At 35.2% G+C, this 22,428-nt stretch overlaps 1 protein-coding gene across 1 annotated transcript; it reads left to right on the forward strand.

The window, feature by feature from the left end:
• Positions 1-1,746: 1,746 nt before the first annotated feature.
• Positions 1,747-6,008, forward strand: LOC149784785 (uncharacterized). The gene has a single exon (XM_089932800.1). The coding sequence runs from the start codon at positions 2,172-2,174 to the stop codon at positions 4,098-4,100; it is 1,929 nt and encodes a 642-aa protein (XP_089788926.1). The 5' UTR covers positions 1,747-2,171; the 3' UTR covers positions 4,101-6,008.
• The last annotated feature ends 16,420 nt before the right edge of the window (positions 6,009-22,428 follow it).

Below are 22,428 nucleotides of genomic sequence, written 5' to 3' on the forward strand. Positions count from 1 at the left end.
TGTTTGACCCTCTACCATCATTGTCCCTAGACAGTCCCACCATGTTCAATTCCCCTTGACGCTATACAGACTCACCATGTTCAATTTCCATATGTTAAATTCCCTTGAGGCTATATCCCCCAGGGGTTTCCGTAATGTTAAATTTACATTGTTCGAATGCCTTTGTCCCTAGCATGGATGTTTCCTTTCTCCAATGTTTAATTCCCTTGAGGCTAAAGTGGCCCAGGGTTTTTTGCCCATGTTAAATTTCCCTTGTCCCTAGAGTGACCCAGGGTGGTTAATGTTAAATTTCCATTGTCGCTAATCTTACCCAGGGGTGTTTTTAATGCTAATTCCCATTGTCGCTAATCTCACCCCATTCACTACTTATAAATTATGTCCATACATTTATTTAAATGTTTATCGTGCTGACGGGAGTAAAACTGATCTTTTGCAAACTACTGATTTTATAACACCTGCAAAATGTGATGACATCGATGGATGAAACCAGTCACGCTAATTTGGGAACGAAGGTAAAAGCAGATGCAAACATATCCCCCGTCAACGTGCCTGTAGTGGCTTATTTCGATGTGTCATTATTATTTCCTTCTTTTTTAAGGGGCTAACAAAAATAATCGTTTCACAGGGATCTGATACAATTTCAATTTACCGGTTTATCAATGCTTTCCTTAGAAAATGTTTGATCCGTCAAACTGATGATACACGTTCACGCGAAGTAAAAAACGTACAATATTTCCTTCAATCACTCAGACAACTTTATACAAGTCGTTTATTTATTTATTGTAATTTTAATACTTGTTTTCCTAAACATAATTAAATTATTAATTCTAGATTTAAAACGTACTTGTTTTATTCTTATAAGATAATTATACGTGTACGATATAAATTTATCTGGTTCAAGCACATAACTAAAGCTTTATTTATTTTTAATTTTTTAAAAAAAATGAAACCATACTAAAAAGTTTGATAACTAATACGTATGCATAACTTTGCAAGAACAGAAAGATTTTGCTGTTTGGTCCTCTTCTAGCAAAATGTCTTCAAGTTTGTCATGATGATCGTTCTTCCTCATAGATCGCAAGCAAGGTGCTGCCACTTTCACCCGACTTTCGCCATCGAAAATCATAATTTCATTAATATACACATGTGTGTAGTAGTTCAAGCCTTTCTTTCACGCATGATCTGAAAGAATCTTGCAATCAAGATGGAAAGTATCAGAAATATTGTCGAGAATATTGCCCATTGAATCTGTAGCTGATGCTACTGAATCCGCCATTTGCACGATAGCTTGTGAACAGCAGCAACAGGAACTAAGTGGGCGGAGATAAGTTTGATATCGGAACTATCCATTGGGTGTTCTGACACAATAAACACCCCTCTAAATAGTCTGTTTTATACTAAACGATGCCGACTTGAGAATGAGAGCATCGTAATATCAAAGGTCCTTGTGAAGGGGCAGAATTTCGCAGTCACTTTCTTCCTCAGTACTGATTTTGATGCGATCGAAGCCATTGAAAATGGCCCTTCCGGGTTAGAATTCAAAGAGGGTCAAAATGAAATACTACACCTGTGTCTTTATTTAACAGGATATTTAAAAAGGGCCAGAATTTAACGTGAAATTTGTTATCACGTCCGTTGAAAAAAGACCCGACCGGGTCAGAATTCAACGAAGGTCAAAATTTAATATTACACCGATATTCCGGCTTCCGTCGCATTCCAGCCAACTGAAATGTAGACCAACGGAACTTGAAAATACGTCTATTTGCTTGTCAAAATGTTAATTTATTAGAGAAACAAATCTCAAAGTAAATAAAGCCTGACTTCAGTAATATTACTTTATATTGTGGCCAAGGGTCAATATGGTCTGCCAATTTTTTTTTTTTTTTTTTATAAATATTTCTAAAAATTTGGCCTCCGTTACCCTGTCGGTTGACGTTGGTACACGCTACAGAACGCCGTTATTTAATTTAGCAATAAGACAAACAAAAATGTCTTAAACGTCTGAGTAGACGTCCTACATTTGAGCCTTGAGGACACAACGTTTGCTTCCATTGGTCATCATCATCGGCAGCCCACTTCCCATCCTGCATTAGGCCTAGGAAGATTGTAATCTTGCCGTTGGGACGTTACTTGTTGGCCCGCCACTGAGATTCTTGTAAGCAATTAATACAATGTCTGAGGAGACTAGTGATTTAATGATATGTAGACCTAATGAAGATAAACCGTACAAATGTGATGACTGCCATAAAACATTTAGGCATATATCGCATTTGAAGATTCACGAGAGAATCCATACTGGAGAGAAACCATTCAAATGTGAAGCTTGTCAAAAGCTGTTTAAACAAAGTAGTGATTTCAAAATGCACATGATGACACATAATGTAGATAAATCATTTAAATGTGAACATTGTAGTAAAATATTATGGTCTAGTAGTCAGCTGAAGAGGCACATGATGGTACATACCGGAAATAAGCCATTCAAATGTGAAGTTTGCGAAGCAGCGTTCATAGAAAGCAGTTGTTTGAAGAAACATATAATGATACATACTGCAGAAAAACCATTCCAATGTGAGGCGTGTGGTAAAATATTTAGGCAGAGTAGTGCATTGAGAAGGCACAGGAAGATGCATATTGGGGATAAACCATTTAAATGTGATTTTTGTGATGCAGTGTTCGTGGATAGTAGTTCTTTGAAGAAACACATAATGATACATACTGGAGAGAGACCATTCCAATGTGACGCCTGTGGCAAAATGTTTAGGTCCAGCAGTAATTTGAAGGGTCACACGATGACACATACAGGAGATAAGCCATTCAAATGTGAAGTTTGTTATAAAATGTTAATGTCCAATAGTTCTTTGAAGCGGCATATGCTGATACATACCGAAGATAAACCGTTCAGATGTGGAGTTTGTGATAAGATGTTTTTGCGTAGTTATGAGTTAAAGGTACACATGAGGATACATGCTGGTGACAAGCCATTCAAATGTGAGATTTGTGATAAAATGTTTGCTCATAATGGTAATATGAAGATGCACATGGCCATACATACCGGAAATAGACCGTTCAAATGTGAAATTTGTTATAAAATGTTTACCTGCAGTAGGCATTTGAAGCAGCACATTCTGATGAACAATGGACATAATCCATTCAAATGTGACATTTGTGATAAAACATTAATGGACAGAAGACGTTTCAATAGCCACATGATGGTGCATACCAGAAATAAACCATTTAAATGTGAAATTTGTGATAAAGTCTTTATGCACACTGGTGATCTAAAGATACATATGAGGATACATACAGGAGATAAACTATTCAAATGTGAAGTTTGTAGTAAAATGTTTACTTCCAGTGGTAGTTTGAAGCACCACATGCTGATACATACAGAAGATAAAACATTCAAATGTGAAGTATGTGATAAATTATTTAGGCAAAGTAATGAGTTAAAAGTGCACATGAGGATTCATACAGGAGTTAAACCATTCAAATGTGAAGTTTGTAATAAAATGTTTAGGCATAGTGGTACTTTGAAGGTGCACATGGCTATACATACTGGAACTAAACAATTCAAATGTGAAGTTTGTTATAAAGTGTTTAACAGCAGTAGTCATTTGAAGCAGCACATGATGACGAACAGTGGCCATAATAAGTTTAAATGCAAAATTTGTGATAAAATATTAATAGACAGAAGTCGTTTCAATAGCCACATGAAAGTGCATACCAAAAACAAATCATTCAAATGTGAAATATGTGATGAAATGTTTATGCATGGACGTGATCTCAAGGTGCATATGAGAATACATACAGGAGATAAACTGTTCAAATGTGACGTTTGTTATAAAATGTTTATATCCAATAGTTGTTTGAAACGGCATATGCAGATTCATATTGAAGAAAGATCGTTCAAGTGTGAAGTTTGCGATAAAATGTTTCGGCAAAGTAGTGATTTAAAGGTACACATGAGGATACATACAGGAGATAAACCATTCAGATGTGAAGTTTGTGATAAAATGTTTAGGCATAGTGGTACATTGAAGGTGCACAGAGCCAAACATACCAGAAATACACCATTCAACAGGGCTCCACTAGAATCATAATGTAAATCAAACAAAACGCATGGAAAACCACAAGAAAATTATGCTGCATTTAGTATTTACATCAGATGGAAATGAAACAAGGCGACAAATCTTACTGGATTCATCACCATTGCTGGTTATCAAGGCAAAATGGACCAATACATTGCAAGTGAAAACGGACTCATTGTTAAGTAAATAATGGACAATCAGTGCTATGCATATCAGTAGAGATGATAAAAATAACATGCATGACATTATAAATATTTTTACATGTGATTTTTCAGGGCTTCATTAGCAGTTGGTTTATGCTTTACATTGTAAGCGCAACATTCTGGTTAAATATAGTTCCCTCATATGTGTCCCATACACGACAATACACCACAATCATCAGTAATTAATTTTGTCCATTATGGTGATTGCCAGCTATGTTTAGTGTGACATAAACATTGTATTTCATCTTATTTGTATAGAAGTTGAGCAATTTGTGTTAGTGAGAATTAGATGAAATGTCTTTATTGCTTTCAAATCTGTCTTTTTGCTTTGATCGTTTCATGTAAAATTGTAAAATTCAGTATTTTCACAATTATTATTTTCCATTTCATTACCATCTTCATCATTTTCTTTCTCCATAAGAGAATTATCTTGAGAAATATCATCGTCTATTGTATCTCTGTAATTATTCTCTTCTATATCACCATATTCTTTGACATCAGCATCTCTGGCATCAGCATTATAACAATTAGTATGGTGTACCGTCTACATCATTCAATCCATTGCACGATAGTTTGTTAACTTTTAATTGTAGTTAATTGCATGGCTTTGCATCTTCATCATAATTGTTACCATCTGAATGTTTTGTAGAGGTATGTTTGGGTACCATCATTAACATTCAGATGTATGCTTGTTATTGGGCGCATGATGACATCTTTTGATGGTGGGACTTCTATTTTTACCAAAATGGGAGTCCTGGACTCCTAGTTTTAAAATCCGAGCAAGACCTCTGCTTCTTATTGGGCACATAATGACAACACTTTTAAAAAATCTTCACTTACACCAGTGTTAAAACAAACATGCTTTATCGATGTCACAGGATACTAAGTATAATTTTTTTCTAATTGGATGATTTATATATGTATTCATGTTTTTCACTAAATGTATACATGTTGGATATACATTTGAGTTGCAAGGGCTTTATTGCTGATCAGTAGTACAAAAATAGCATTAAACAAGCAATTCCCATCACCTGTGTTTGTGATGGGATTACAAGATACATCGTACATATACATGTATAGTCAATGATATTCACATTGATGGAATCAACACTGGGGAAGTCTGTATGTTGATTCACAGGAATAGATGGCATGGGCTTGAACAACAGTTTTCTGTTAAGAGCAGCAATAAATTTTGCTAGGTCTTTGATATTGCAGACTATAAACGGAATAATATTCTATAAGTAAAATTACTATTCCTATAAATGGAGGACACATAGAGTTGTAAATATCTGTCATTAAGATGCATATATGTTTTAATCACTGTGTTCTGTTCTATGTCTGTCACCTTTTTCATTCTTAAGGACGACACTTTTGCTAATGGAGACTTTAAAATTGGTAGCTATGTGGCAACTAAAACAATAAACCTACACTGAACCCAACAGTAGAATGATGGTGTCAAGAAGTTAGCGACAGATTTGAGTTCATTGAAGTATTAAAAGTAAAGTTTTCCTTTGATATACTTTTGAGCCAGATGCATTGACAATATGGACATATATGCCATCTTAACACTTATTTTGTATTGTTAATTTGTTATGGAACATTTTATGAAGAAACAAATGTTTCTGTTGAAGTAAAGGTTAACCATTACTTCATTATTGGTATATGTCAGATTAATAGAATTGTTACAAATCGTGATGCTTTAAGCCTTGTATCTTTAGTCTTGTGCTTTATAAGGTAATAAATCTTCATATTATCGTTGTGTCTTGGTCAGGAATATTTATGAGTGTTAACATCTATTGTAAAGGAAAAATACAATACATCCAGATAGTGTTAGTGTGATGGTTGCACGCATTGGGGTGGGGTTTTTCCAGTATATATTAATTAAATTATGATGAAAGTTCCACCCGGCCTCATGGGGTTAGAAAGTTAAATTAGTGACGAGGTAGATTTACAGCTCTGAGCCCCCAGTCAGCAATGCCAATGGCTAAATTATAGAGAACACAAAGATGAAATTCAATTAACAACAATTTAATAAATTCGATAATTTAAAACGATAAACTCTCAATCACCCATCTTTCCCTGAACCAAGTGACAGCCTAATTCATCCCGTGATTTACAGTGTGAGTTCGATTTTCTGCCTGTCCTTGTATCTACTCATCTCCTCCTTTCCCGCTAATTCTTTCCTTCCTTCTGTTCCTCCAACACCTCCTTTGACTCCGTTTTCCTCTCGACTATCTCCTCCTCCAATTTCGCTCCCAATTTCCTCTTCCTCCCTTCTCTCCCCTTTTCCTCCTAGACTTCAACTTCTCCTGACTTCTCTCCTTTCTTCTCCTTTCCTCCATCTCTCTATCTGAGACTACGGGACCAAACTGTAACTGGTCTGTCCCTCAAAGCTTCCTGTGAAAAAACACAAGGCATTAACATATGCTTTATCGAATCTCACCTCACACTAGATCAACAATTAATCATCAGATAAGGCTATTACGGTTTCTGGCACGCATGCGTACACATCGAAATTCCCACACACTTCTTGCAGGGTAAACAATGGCGTAATAACACGGAATCAGTGAATTGTCATACAGACATCAATACATTGCGTCACATCAGTATATACACATATATTTAATCTCATTGTACTACAATCTGACAACAATCAGACGCATGTCTATACATTACACTCCCACAAGCGTACACAAATATTCAACAATGGCATAATCTATCAACACATGTGCTAGTCTACTATAAAATACCCACATAGCGAATTACAATATTAGCTCTTAACAATGGCTAGCAAGCTATATAATTCTTTACAAATATCAACTCATTTCTTCAAAATATACAAACATATTAACACCACAAAGTAATTCTTCGTACTACGATTCTAGTAATAATAAAGTATACATACGACCTACAATTAAAAATGCAGTCGCATTCCGCAAAGACCGAACAACTAGCTCACTGACCTTATTTGAAGCTGTCTGTACTTATAATTTCCTGTTCTAAGATATTCCCGCCAATAACGAATGGCTGTTCGGAGTTACGCTTTAGTCCTCTGGGCAACCTCTCTAGTGAACTAATTCTTGCCGGAAGACATGGAGATATCATTCTAGCCAAATCAGGGTCTCTCCCCTATCTCGATTCTGATTGGGTGGCGCTGTGACCCTGTCCAGTCGTCTTAGCGGCCAGTTCAACTTGGCTGTCTGTCTGCAGGGAAAAGAAATTAAGACACTCCCACTTCTTCGTTCAACTTATTTTGATCTGGACAAACGTTTCCACATCTAGGTGATAATTGAATATCTGGCGGCCTCGCAGCTCCTAGGTCTGGCTCTCCACTTCTAGCCACGGCAATCTTACGTGAGGGATTAGTGCTAGCCTGCGGCAATGTTTAACATCAAACAATGGCTTGTCAGAATTACCTTGATTATGCATGTTTCAAACTGGGGCTACTCTGGGTCGGGGTAAACGTGACAGTTAGGTTTGAATGACTACCAAACCAATGTCTTTATATATATATATATATATATATATATATATATATATATATATATATATATATATATATATATATGTATATATTGCTGTTATAAATTTTAACCCTTTAAGATAGTTACCTAAGTTTTGTCATTTACTCACTGTCTTGAGACATTGCAGTGCACTGTCATAGTCAAATCTCGATTCATTATGAGAACAACACGAGAAACACATAATCGAAATCCAATTTTCCCGAATGTCTAAGTTCTCTTCACTCAGGAACTTACTCTATGACCAGTAAAATCTAGAAATAATGATAAAGAGAAGACTCGAGCACCATCTGAAAACGAACAGTTTTATCATGCCAAACCAATGTGGATTCTAAAACAACAGATGAACCATTGACCAACTACTCCACCTAGACTCCAGCATCAAACTAGACTTTAACGCCAGACGTAAAAGAGACAGGCATCTATCTAAATGCAATATGTCTTGACTTGGAAAAAGCATTTGACCTAGTCTGGACAAAAGGATTAATTGCAAAACTAAATCAGTACGGAATAGCAGGTCAATTGCATCAGTGGATAGAAAATTTTCTTACAGGGAGACAAAGCAAAACAAGAATAGGAAATATATACTTAGAAACATACATTACCATAAATGATTTGGGCAAAACGTTGAATCAGAATGAACTAGACTTATCCTATTTTGCAGATGATAGTGGAATCTGGAGACCCGGCAATCTAGAAAACCATTACATCACAAGCAACATACAAACCAATCTAGATGAAATTGGGAAGTGGGCAGACAAATGGGGATTTAAAATTGTGACGAAGAAAACTGTTGGAATGTTATTTTCGACTTTCGTGAAGAAAACCTCAAAATACCCAATCCTCGTTCTTCAAAATACACCCATAGAATCTGTTAAAGAACCCAGCTTCTTAGGAATTTTATTAGACGAAATACTGAGTTGGAAATCACACAATAAAGACTTAATCAGAAGATGCAAATCTCGTTAAAAAGATCTATGGCAGCACCTGGAGAGCAGATCAAGAAACTCTACTGATGCGATATAAATCACTAATAAGATCAACATTGGATTATGGATGCCAAGTATACAACTCGGCTAAACCAACCATGCTAAATAAACTCGATAACATCCACTATCAAGACCTAAGGATCCCACATGAACTCTGAAAAACATCTCATTACAAGAACTACAAATATTGACAGGTGCGATTTCTCTGCAACTAAGAATAGAGGAACAATTATTAAAGTATGCATCATGGATATTGGCACATCAAAACAATCAGCCAGGGACAGAAACATTACTAAATTGTAACAAAGCATTTAGCAAAAAAACTAATTCCCAACCCACCGACAGGTAAAATCGTACATGAAAAATGAAAAGGTTATGGTATCAACATTTTACAGGCAGACCCAATTAAATACCTAGATTGGACCCCCTGGAGAAATCAACCACCCAAGATCACTTTAAAGGCTCTAAAATTAGGACAGAAACAGAAAAATTCTATAGGAATACTAAAAGGAATCAATACGATAATAGAAGAGAAGTACCAAAAATTTAACAAACTTTATACTGATGGATCAAAATCAACAGAAACTAACAGAACAGCCGTTGCAATAATAGTACCTAGCAACAACATCTAATTAGAAAATAGACTTCCTGATGGAAGATCGTTCTACACAGCTTAATTTTGGGCTATCCTTGAAGCACTAAAATGGATTAACAACACACCCTCAAACAATCTCATAATAAAAACTCACTAAGCGTCCTCAACACACTTAAAACAAACAACTCTAGGGGCAGAGATAATTTTCTTCAGGAAGCTCTACAGCTAATCTGAAACATAGAGGACAAAGGAAATACTGTTAAACTGATGTGGGTTCCATCTCATATTAACTTATTTGGGAACAATAGAGCGGATAGAAAAGCTAAGGAATTGCTAGATAATGATACACAAACTGAAGTAAAATATTGCGAACAGGGACTATACAGTATGATTAGGAAAGTAATTAACAATAAATGGCAAACTAATTGGGAACTAAGCAATAAAGGTATCTTACTATTCAACTTATAAAATAAAGTAACTAGGAATATTAAAACACCCAAGCTGACTAATAATGTATACCAAAAAATAATTAGCCGAATCAAAACTAGAAAAACTTTGTTAACAAGTAGCTTTGGAAAGTATATAACAAAAGACTTTAAATGTCCACATTGTCCATCCATAGAAGACCTAGGAAATATTTTCATTCGTTGTCCAAATTACCAAAAGCTGAGAATAGAACTTCAAAGAAATCAAAAACTGCTAAATTCCCCATGGCTTTTTCCAGATATCATTCAGTTATGCAAAAATATCAACATGCACTTGACGTATAATAATGAAGAATTTATTAAAAAATATAGGTAAATATAACATAATATTGTTTAAATATCTATCTTTATTCATTAAGTCAAATTTCATTATTATTTCAATTGATTCCACCTCAGACTAATCCCAAGCCTTGTATTACTTACTTTGTCAATGAATGCAATCATGGAAGGCCCTGCGAGAAGGGCTAGAGTGTTAGAATGGCGAATATGAGACCAGAAAAAGATCACTCGCATAGGATTGGTAATGCTTATCAGCATAAGACAAGTCACACGTCAGCTGGAAAAGCTTTTCCTGCTCCTGCACAGGCAATGCATTAAGTAGTGGGAATACAATATCTTAGGTACACATGGTATATGAAACACCTACAAATCAAACATAAGAAAATATATAATGACAATCAATAGTAGTGAATGGGGACAATATAGCTTCTATGGAAAATACATTACAGACCACCACCCGGACGATATAGCGTCAAGACTTTTCAGATCACCCTGGGACGATAAAGCGTCAAGGGGAATTGAATACGGGGAATATTGGGCATGTATAGTGTCAAGGAAAAGTGGGGAAGTATAGTTATAATAGGAATGGAACAGGTGAGGTGACGTCACGGTACTGAAAATTTGGTAACAATTTAGCAAGGATTTTTCCTGAATATCCGCTACACTAGTGAGAGAATAATACGAGAAAGGTATAGGCAGAGACATATATAACACATGCAACACATATGCCTAGATTAATGAACATCAATCTATCATACCTTAACTATAAAATTGACTTTTAAAAAATTAGGCAAGAAGCAAATCGTTTTGGTGTACGAGTTCAACAGGTGCTTATTTCACAGATGTCCCCTCTGCTACCCTCAACTAGACACTAAAAATCAGTTTTTACAGCGGACCATGGAAGACTTGTACTAGGCCACTTGTCAGTGATGCTTGAAGTTAAAACAGCAAGGATACAGTTTTGAAACAAGAAACGACTGGCTATCCTTCCTAGTGCCACACTCTTGAAGACCAAAAGAAATTCAAAGAGAAATACTGGAAGCAAGAAGGCGTCACTCTAGGCCACGTGGAGAAAACGAAGGAAGGCGACTGTTTGCCAAAGTGATGTTAAATTGCTTGTGGGGCTAAATGGCACAACGACCGTGTTTACCCAAGACGGAGTATTTGACAGAACCTTCCAGCTACTTCCAGAAGATTCACGACAAAACAAAAACGTTTCATGACACGTGGATGTCCTTTGTGAGGGATTGATCTTAGTCAATTAAGAACAACTGGACTTTATAAAAGCTGAAGAATTTGTAAATGTTATCATTGCGGTTTATGTGACAGCCCATGTTCGCTTAAAATTGTACGAAGTTTAAGAACTGTTAGGAGATCGCGTCCTGCTCTTTGATGTGGACATCGATCGCTTGGGTCAACACCACCCTGACATCGAAGGAGACCGTTTAAGAGCCTGGACGGACAAGCACGCTGACCACAAGATTCTAAGATTTGCTAGAGTCGGTCCTAAATGTTACGGCTACTAATACCGAAACCCACAAGGAGAAGTACACACTATCCTGAAAGCAACCAGTATGATATGAGATGACCAAGAAAAAATGCAGGCTCTGCTTACATTGATACTGAAAACATGATTATTAATACCAGACAAAATTATATCGTAGCATTTGCTATACGTAAATCAATGTAGAAAGATGGTCGTAGAAGTTTTCATGCACTATTCCATTATCACACATCTTTGGATTTTGTAGAAATGCCAGAAAGGTTATATTTGGAGCTAAACATATAGTTTTACTAGTAAGAAAGGGTAACGATAATAATATTTGGTGACCAGACGTTGTTGCTGTTAAGTAATATTATTTAAACTTTCACTGTGGATTCCAGCAATGACTCCATCAATTGCTGAAGAAAAAAATGTACTTTTTTATGGATTCAAGTGGTAAATCGTTGTTATTATGGTTAACAATGACCCCAGATAGTATTCAGAGTAATATTGCTGGGTTACTTACATGGCATATTGCATCACAACAAGGACTTTCTGCGCCAAGGCATATATTTATCGCTTTACAAAATGGTGCTGGATCAGATGGTCAAGAACGTAGTCATACGATATTTGACAACTTTGAAGTTAGTGAAGTTTCTTTACGGATAAATGGACATCAAGAACCATCCGAAGATATAACTTTAAATTTTGAAAACAATTACATAGCACGTGCATATAATCGTTGAATGACATTTTTGGTACGTGATCATATAGATACCAATTTACAAATATCACAGTTAGATTTTAAAACTCTGTATCCAATTTTTACTTTTCACTGGAACATCTTGATTTATCTAGACCATCTGTTGTTGATATTAATTTTCGAGCTCGTGTAAATCCAGGCACTGGTGTTAGTTATAGAGTAATTGCAGTTATACTTAGCGACAAAAATCAATGTTGCTTCAAGGTGTTGGTGGACGAATGAGAGATCTTCTACCAGTGCTATCACTGGAGGCAAGAAAAAAAGATGATATTGGTTTGTCAAATTACGCGACTAAAGATGAACTCGTTGATATTATGAACCCCACTGGAGTTGACAAAGATGAAGCTGTGTTTTTTCTTCAGGTTAGACACGGTGTTTTAAAGACGAGTAATATCAAATGGAATGACATATTTCGTAGAGTACTCGGTGCTACTACGGATAATATTCCAATATTTACCAATGGCGGTATAATTTGAGACTCAAGTATATCAATCGCAATTATTAGAAATGAAATTGCAAAAAAAGCGTTGTTTTTCTTTTGCGAGCTACCGGTGATATAATGACAGGAGAAATCAGCATGAATGGAAATAAAATAGTTGTTTTAAGAGATCCAACATTTAATGAAGATGCTGCAACAACAAAAATGTAGACGCAATAGATACTAAATTAACCAAGCTGCGAGATGAGTACGACGTTCACGTAAATATGTTTACAAATTCTCGTAGAAATTTTAGAAAAATTAATGACAGCGCAGAGGAAATCTTTGGAAATCCGTTGACTGTTGACGTAAAACTCGTTGATGTTAACACAAAACTCGGCGATATTAAAACAGCTATGTCAAATATTGAAATGATGAACAAACAATTAGGTGTTATCAGAGATCCTAAATCATTTTCAGAGTTGATCACGATAGCGCAGAGTAATTTCGATGATATTAGAAAAAGACTAGAAGATTTTATAAGTAGAATTCCTGACATCGTTAAAAGAATTGATCTGATTAAAATTCCCCACAAGCAATTTAAAAATATAGTATACACAGTAGCGTCTGACCAAGCATTATGGTCACCACTCAATAAAACCATTAAACATCTCGTTGAGGTTACCGGTATATACAGGCTCTCATACTCAGTGTTGTAACATTTATAATATCCACCACGATTTCAACACGTTATCCACTGAGTCCGTCAAGTCAGTCTCCTGGATCCATGTTAGTTATGTTTGATTAAAACGACGAGGAAACCTTTATTGTGGAACCCGAAGAAAAAAACCTCGGTTTGATTTATTTTGGTGCCTTGAATTAATAGCTAGATTCTCACCTAATTAAAATATAATAAGTATTCCGATCAACGTTCAACATTATAGACATAATCATGTACGTGAATGGCAAACAAAATTAATAATTATCGTTGACGGGTATACAGTAAAAGTAAAAAACGTATCGCAGACGTATAGTTATCTTTGACATAAGTGTTTATTTAGCGTCTGATGTTATTGTTAGAATCGGCGTATTAATACCAACAATAACACCATTGCTAGTGATGGCACCAGCAGTTGTAACAATTTGTGTTTCAGTGGCAACAACGAATGCCGGTATTCTTAATATCATTCAAAACAATATCTACGCGCACAAATGCAAAATTGCATGTTTATATAACAAAATTACACGCATCGACTGTAGCATACTCCAAATTATCATCGTTATTATCACCAAGCCTTAGTGATGGAACAATATCAAATTGTGAGTTCATGGATATATTTAAAATTTATGAGAAGCAATGACTGTAATTGATTTGGAAATTCACGATTTAAACAAGAATGTCAATTCCACTGACGTCGTCAGGCGAGCTACTTCAACACTTTGAAAAGGAACACAACTCGATCAAAAACTACGATGATATCAGTGAGCTCAACTATTCCTCAAATTAATGTTAATTTTCCAACTACAATTCAAGCGAAAGAAATAGCGCTAGCTAAATAACGAGGATATTACAGTTGGCCAAATATCAGATCAACATCATTCGGTGGATTGCAGGCGAAGAATTCGCTTCTATTTTCAAATCAAAATCAGGATGATGGAACACCAGACTGGAATGTTGTCGCTATTCCAACGGGGAGATATGAAATCGAACAAATCAACGATGAATTCCAGCGGAGAATAGCTATAAAAGTTCACGAACCAACTTTATCAGCTACAGTTGAGATATATTTTCCAGATTACGTTGTATATATTTATCAATCATCAATTCGATCTGATTAGGTTGGCCTGAAATAGCACCAGGGTATCACGGACCACTAGAACCAAAGTCAGAGGAATTCCTAACATATTATAAAAAAATATATAACTCCAAAATATCGAAATATTTTCCCGTGGATTGGAACTGATGGTGTATATAACATTTATGCTTTTTGTGATCAGATAAGATGCATGAACGTTTATAAAATGTATTCCGATCCCATTAATTCCGAGATCAATCAATCAACAAAATACGAAATATGTTTTCATCGTTATCACGATACTATAATGATAATATAAAACAATAGATCATTGAGTCAATACAACATCTAACTCAAGTAGAATCAGATTATGATTATGTCAATAAAACTTTTATTGAAGAAGTATTGAAACATGTTATTTCTTTTCTACTTCTTTATTTATCAATCATTATAAAATAACAGAAGAAGAGTATAAAGGACCAGGTGATTTTACATTTGTAGTACCAAAATTTAATAAAGAGGAACTAAAAAAAATTATTAATGAAAACTTTCCAAAAATTGTTGAGTCATGGAGAAAAACAGCCCCACCAGCATCTCTTCTTAGACATAACAATGATCCATACGGTGGCGACAGACATATATCACCAGGAATTGTAAATATCACATCAACAATCGCAGTCAACCTCTATGTGATGCAAATGACGGCAAAAAGATCTTGAAAACTCTACTCAGGTTCAACAAGGATATATTTTATATACATTTACACCTCAAATTGTTGTTTGTTTTGTTGTGGCCTTTAACGCCATATATTTCAGCACACGATAGGCTATGCATGGCGGCCAGTATTAATGGTGGAGGAAGAACCCGGGAAAACCCCGGGGAGAACCACCCACCCACGAGAAGCTACTGGCAAGCTTTCTCACATACCCACGTTAGCCGAATCCTAGACTCGAACCCACGCAGACAGAGGTAAGATGGCAGTGATCCGTAACGGAGAGCGCTTTAGACCACTCGGCCACTCGGGACCCCAGACCTCAAATTCCTCCTGGATATTTGAGTGTACAAGAAGCTATAGATCCTGTTTATCTACGATGTCATAATAATTTATTATCAAGAATGCATTTCAAACTCACAGACCAATCCGGATGTTTAATTGACTAACGTGAAGAGTTTTTAAATATTAATCTTTACGTAAAATCTTAAGGAGATATTTTTGTAGAGTGTTTTACAATTAATTATTTAATCAAGAGGTATTATTATATAATGTACCAACACATGAGAATTTTCATACATGACAAAGAGGAGGTATTTGAAAACGCCATCAGAACAATAATGACACAGACCCCAGTAAATATAAGACAATTTGGCGTTAATATATTTATTGATGAACACGGCAACAAAGACTTTTTGATGAAGCAGGAACAATTAAATGAACGGTGGCGAGAACATATTATTATGATCACATGTGATAGAGATCAAATTATGAGTTATATACATTCCTATATTACATTTGATCAGTTTTAAAACATTTTGTCTGATTTTGAATAGAAAATCTGATTTCATGAAATTAATTTTACCCAAATTAAATCAGATTAGTAATAGTAATAAAATAGTGAAAATCTCAACAAAAACAGAAGAAAATAAAGAATTACATAATAATAATTGCATCCTTGACTTTGACAAAAAAACAAAATAAATATATTATAAAAGAATTTTGTATTTATCAGGTAGAATAAAAGTCAGAGGATAATTAATTGCCGTAACTTTCATTTTCATCAGTGACGTTGTCAATACTTTCAAAATCCTTTTTTTTATCATCATAATATTCACTTTCCCTAGTAAGAGCACTTTCGCTTTCACGATCTGACGTAAACTTTTTTAACTACCTCACGCGCATGTTAATAATTGTTTTCGTTTCGTATTCGTGAGCTAATTCTGATCTATTTTTGAGAGGGATATGAATAATTTTAACTTCCGTATCTTTTACAGGAGCAAAGATTGGAACATGGCTTGTCTTTATGGATGAATTGAAAGATTATATAAGATTAAGCCTTCTAAAGATACATTAATATTGACAGAATATCCCTTGATTTACCGATACGAGCTAAGGTTGATCCGACGAATAAAACTTTGATTAATAGTATTCATTACGACAAGACATAATTTCGGAGAGATGGCGCATCTCGTGTATGGTCAACGTTTAAGATCACACGCAACTCCAAAAGTGTCGGTGCTACGATGAACGACCAACGAGCGGTCACGATCATTAATTATCTCGGCAATCGAATATCTTTTTAAAGTAAAATGTATTGCATTAGCAGACGACAATAATACCTGGATTGTCCGTGACAAATATGACCCTGTCCTTCATAATGAACAAATTACCATACTGAGTAATAATTCCAAACCAGGAATGCTGACTGGTATTGACAAAAAATATTATGAACGTTGCGTATCCTGTCACCACGGTTATCTACGCGTTATATCCGATACATGATAAACCCAGCGTTACTAATCTAAAACCGATGAAAGTTCCAAAAGTAACTTGTGTAGCCGATCGAGTAACGGAACATTTTACAAACGCGAAGTTTGAAAACAGTTTAACGGATAAAAGACAGAAAATAATAAACAAATGGGGTGAACTAGTTAAAGAGAATGGAGCGTTTTTCAAAGACGTTTTTGAGCTAGGAAAGAAACTGAAAGTTCCAATAACAATAAAAACGATAACCGGAGAGATTTTGTACGAAACAAAATACAAATCAAAAGGAGCTTCGATTGAAATTATTGATCATAATGCACATGTGTGTACTGATGCAGTAACAATATTTCCATGAAATCAATCTGATAAATTTTACCAAGGAGATGTATTCGATTTTATTAATGAAATAAGGAAAATCGATCCTGTATCAATCTGGTTATTTCAATGTTCATATAATGGAATTATGATCAGTTTGAACGGCCTTATGACGTTATTTACGGCACAGAATGTCTCCATTAAGAAATGAAACATCTTGATCGAAATATACCCTTGACCTTGGCGATATCAAGGATGAACAATTAATTGTTTTACTGCTCCGTCAGTTGCTGCTGATTTTGCTAGAGATAGAAATTTGTGGAAACCAAGACGCGCTGAATTTTTTGTAGATGTGCAGCTAAGCTGCTCAGAATTCGGACACGGTGGATTATGGGATTGTAAATACGATCATAAAGATGCTATCTTGGTTGATATGGCTGCATGTTATCCCGGAAGTTTTGTTGGAATTGGAGAGTGTTCTAAGTATTTTGAGTGATTTGGTCATCCCACACACGAGATGACCAGAGTATCGGTAAATGGATCATTACGCGATTTTGATTTGACTGGATTCGCCTGTATCGAGTCATTCAAGTTTGCTAAAGGTCTTCATCTGATTTTCTATGTCTATTTTGGCAAACATTTTTCAGAATAAATGTGGGCACCAATAGTTTTACGACGCTATATGCTGGATGTAAAAGTACCATTATTGTTAACAGTAAGAGAAGCAATTATCTCATATCGTACGCGGAAGGGGTTTTGGTTACCACAACAAAAGAAATATTCTGATGATGAAAATCCTGATATAACTGATTTTGAAAATAAAATCACAAAAGATCTTGGCAGAAAAGTAATCGGTAAATTTACTCAGGGAGGATGATATGATCATAAACGACATTGTACAAAATTAATTATAGACGATGCCGAGTTAGATTTGATAACTGGTGATACAACGAATAGAAACACGTTTATAAGTCGAAGTAATGTTAATTTATCAGACGGATCTAAATTGTGTACAATTTTGAGTTATATTGATAGTGAGTCACCGCAGTTTACTCATCTAAGATCTTCAATGCTCGTGTACGATTCGATAAATCTAGTATCAATGATAAATAGAAGTCCTGAGTTTGCTGTCAGAGTCGCTACGGATTCGTTTTATGGCAGCAATAATACAGGATTACTAGAACAACTACATATCTGCACTTATACATCATGGGGTGAATGGAGAATAAAACAAGAAAATATACTTAATTATTCTGATTCCGCCGACGCTGAAATTAAGGGTATATATTGCCAAAACATTCAAATATCAAAGCTACACATAAAACAGTTTACCTCAATGGTCCTGCAGGTTGTGGTAAAACAACTCGTGTGATTGAATTATTTAGAACAGTTGTTCAGAAATAGTTATATTAACACCTTCATACAGACTCGCAAGAGAACTGAGAGAAAGAAATATTAAATCATGCAATTATCATAAATTCTTTCGATGGAAGGGAGATAAATGGAGTTCTGAGCGAATGGGCAAGAAATATATTCTAAAGATTATCGTTTGTGATGAAATATGCACCGTTTCATTAGAAATGTTAAAAATATTTCTTGATTGGCTGTTATTGAAGAATACTGCTGTAGTAATGTGTGGCGATCATGGTCAACCACCGCCCTTTCTTGGGTTGTCTCCACATGAATGGCTGAAGAATTTTGTAGATTATTATGAAGAAATAAATAATGATCACAGAGCGCTTGATCCAGAATTAAGAAAGTTTAATTAATTAATCAGACTACAACAAATAAAATTCAATGTGAAATATCGCGTAAGATAATTTCAGAAACTTCTATGCACGATTTTCTGCAAGTGTGGAGACCAAATGATTTGATAGTTGCAAGTAGAAGGATAATTCGTTATACACTTCAACGGCGGTTATTTCAGTGACATAAAGAAAAAAATTCAAATCTAAACATATCATTGTGTTATCGACCGGTTGATAAGCGACGGCAAAATATCGACGTTGATATACCAGGATCATCAGAGAAACAAAACCTTGTATAAAATGATATTGTCTTAGTTCCTGTCAGTGTTGTTGAGAGCGCGTTAACTCCTGACCGAGTCAGGAACAAAAGTCCATGAACGCTAGGATAATCAATGACAATTCATTCATCACAAGGATTAACCATCTCTGATACAAATGTTTGGATCGTCGATGATCGTATCGAATGGCCAAACATAATTTATCTCGCAGTGTCTCGAGTCAGAAGAATATCTCATCTGCTGAGAATTGTCATAGTCTTTACAGAAACCACTGGCGACAACAACAACATTGTTGTTGGCGATGTTATTGACAATGATATGGTAGAAAGAAATTAGTTATTTATAACAGTTTGACCCAAAAAATAAACACGAATTTGATCTCGATGCTGAATTTATCATGACATTGAAAAAACAGCAAAATAATCATTGTGCGAGCTGTAACACAGTAATGTTGTGGAACAATATTCTTAATAACCTAAGACAATTTACCGGAGACAGAATTAATAGTAAGTTTGGTTATATACGAGAAAAAGTTAAGCTGATCTGTCTTGAATGTAATCGACGTCGAGGTGCTAATTTACAAAAGTGAACGCGTGGTAATTGTGTGTCTTCAGGAATTACTTGTAATTACTCGCGTACGAATCCACGTTGAGGACCAGTTGAATCTAATCTATAGATTGCATGTCTACCCGTGGATCTTACCACGCTAGAAATTGTATGTGTCGTCATACTCCAAAATAGGATCAGTCGCTCTTTTTTACCTCCTACAAGTTCAGCGGGTTCATATACATATCTTACAGTCACTTTATGAAATACTGGTTGTTTTGAAAAGTCTTATTGTTGTATTGGTATATGTTAGGTTGTAATCGCATTAACGTGTTTCAGGGCAGTTTTATCGAGTAATTTCATTATTTAACTCAGCTGTCACACTTGGTAATCTTGCAACCCGTTCGCGAGATCTCGTGTCTTTCTGAATTATTTCTTTTGCATACTGATATCCAAATAACCGCTCAGCAAGTGTTCGATTAAATCGTTCAACAGTTGTCTGTTCAGGATGAATTACAGTATGTCCTCGTCTGATTTTGACGTTATGATTTTTCATTAACGAAGATACTGCACCAATATATTCTTTACGATGATCAGCATGTAATAGTTGTGGCCATTGTTAGGGTCTTCGTTGATAAATTCGTTCAAAAGCAGAAAAAAACTTAAGTTGCTGTTTTATTTGATAATGGTTGCGCTTCCTTATATCTACTTGCAACGTCAACGACAGTGAACGAGTATTTGTATGTTAAGTGTCGTCTTCCAATTTTAATAGTATCATGTGGTAAAAATAAAATAACTTGATGAACTTCATTAGGAATGCTGACACTAAAAAGGTGCATGCTGAATTATTTTCAGTGATGGCAAATAAATTTGCCATATTGCATAATAATGATCTAATTATAGCAGCCGAGAGGGTGGGGCCTCAATGAGACGTCCGGTGGGAAAACGAAACGAGCATACAAATTTAGAAAAACACTAACGAAAAAAATAAAGGGACAAAAAAAAGCTAACCCAATTAGACAAACTCGGTAAAGTTAGATGCTTTGGTTTAGCGTTATTTTCATTTTCGTAGGAAGCTTTAGTTTTCAAAAATGACGTTTCAGCAAAAGGTCTGTCCAGCCTCTCTGATGCTTGCTCTATATTTTTAAAACAATAACTCTAATTAAAACTCATAAACTCTTTTTTATAAATAGGTAGCGTTTTCGGCCGTATTTCTCCAAAATGTATTACAACGTTACGCAAATCAAGTTAAAATCAATAGTCCTAGAAACAAGAAATATTTACAAAATCATGAATAAAATAAGGTCATAAAATAGCAATACTGTTTATTTTAGAACGTTTTTACCCCGTTTTCGGCGCTTTTTGAGCGTTTTCCGGCGCGTTTAAGTAGTTTTCCGGCAAATTTTGGTGATGCTCTGCTGTTTCGTATTTTGCATAGGGATTGAAACCTTAGGTATTGTTCAAAGAACCTTTAATTCCTTTATTTTGGTTTGTGATTGATGGGTGTAATATGGGTTAAAGATTATACAGCTTGGTCTGACTCCAGATGTGCACCTTTCAAAAAACTGCTATCTCCACTTGGTCATTTTTCCTTCCTTGCTTTCAGAGGTAAATTATAACAAAGAGAGCCAATTAAATTTTACATTTTAGATATTTTGTAATTTATCCATTGAACATTCAGAAGTTGGTATTGTCTGGTTGGGCAAAATTCATTTTCCCTATTTTAATTGGTGCTAACGATAGTGTACATTAGATTAATTCGGGCTGAATCTTTGTAGCACAAGGAACTAGTCAATTTAGTTTACAGTGTGCTTAGATCATTATCTCCACTGTGCATGTTTCATTTGTAAACAAACTTCACCTTACAAACGTCACACTCTCAAATGTACAGTATATAGGTGACCGCCCCCTTAAGGAGCGCATAGGTATTATTATTGTAAGATTTAATATTGAGTGTGTGGTTTAAAAATTTAAGTCGCAAGCATCAAAACAGTTCTTTGAATATTTCTCATGTATTTCAGCCCACGGAACAATATTTATTAGTGTCAAAGTCTCACACAAGCCCAGCCCATCCACCCCCTTCTGGTGAAAAGTGAGGTATTTTCAAAATGTACAATGCATTTTGTCAATGTAGTAACCAGTGTTATGCTGAAAGACAGGAACGTGAACCTTTGCCAGAATTATTCCGGAGATGTCACCATTACATTTTACGGTTGGAAAAGGATGGAACAGATTTGGTTTATCAAGGTCAAAGGTCAAAGTTTAAAACATTTGATTATTGTTTAATATGCAAGAAAGCGAATTTGCGTGGCCATCGTTTATTGTTTTTATTTCGTTGCAAATAAATGAAAAGAAACATTTTCACTATATATTTCTTTTTCCTTGAAGTACCAGTTTCAATTTTATGTTGACTTCATTTCTATATTCAAAGACTTCTGATAT

Source organism: Sinohyriopsis cumingii, chromosome 14, assembly GCF_028554795.1.
Source record: "Sinohyriopsis cumingii isolate HCF-2022 chromosome 14, ASM2855479v2, whole genome shotgun sequence".
Lineage (NCBI taxonomy): Eukaryota > Metazoa > Mollusca > Bivalvia > Unionida > Unionidae > Sinohyriopsis > Sinohyriopsis cumingii.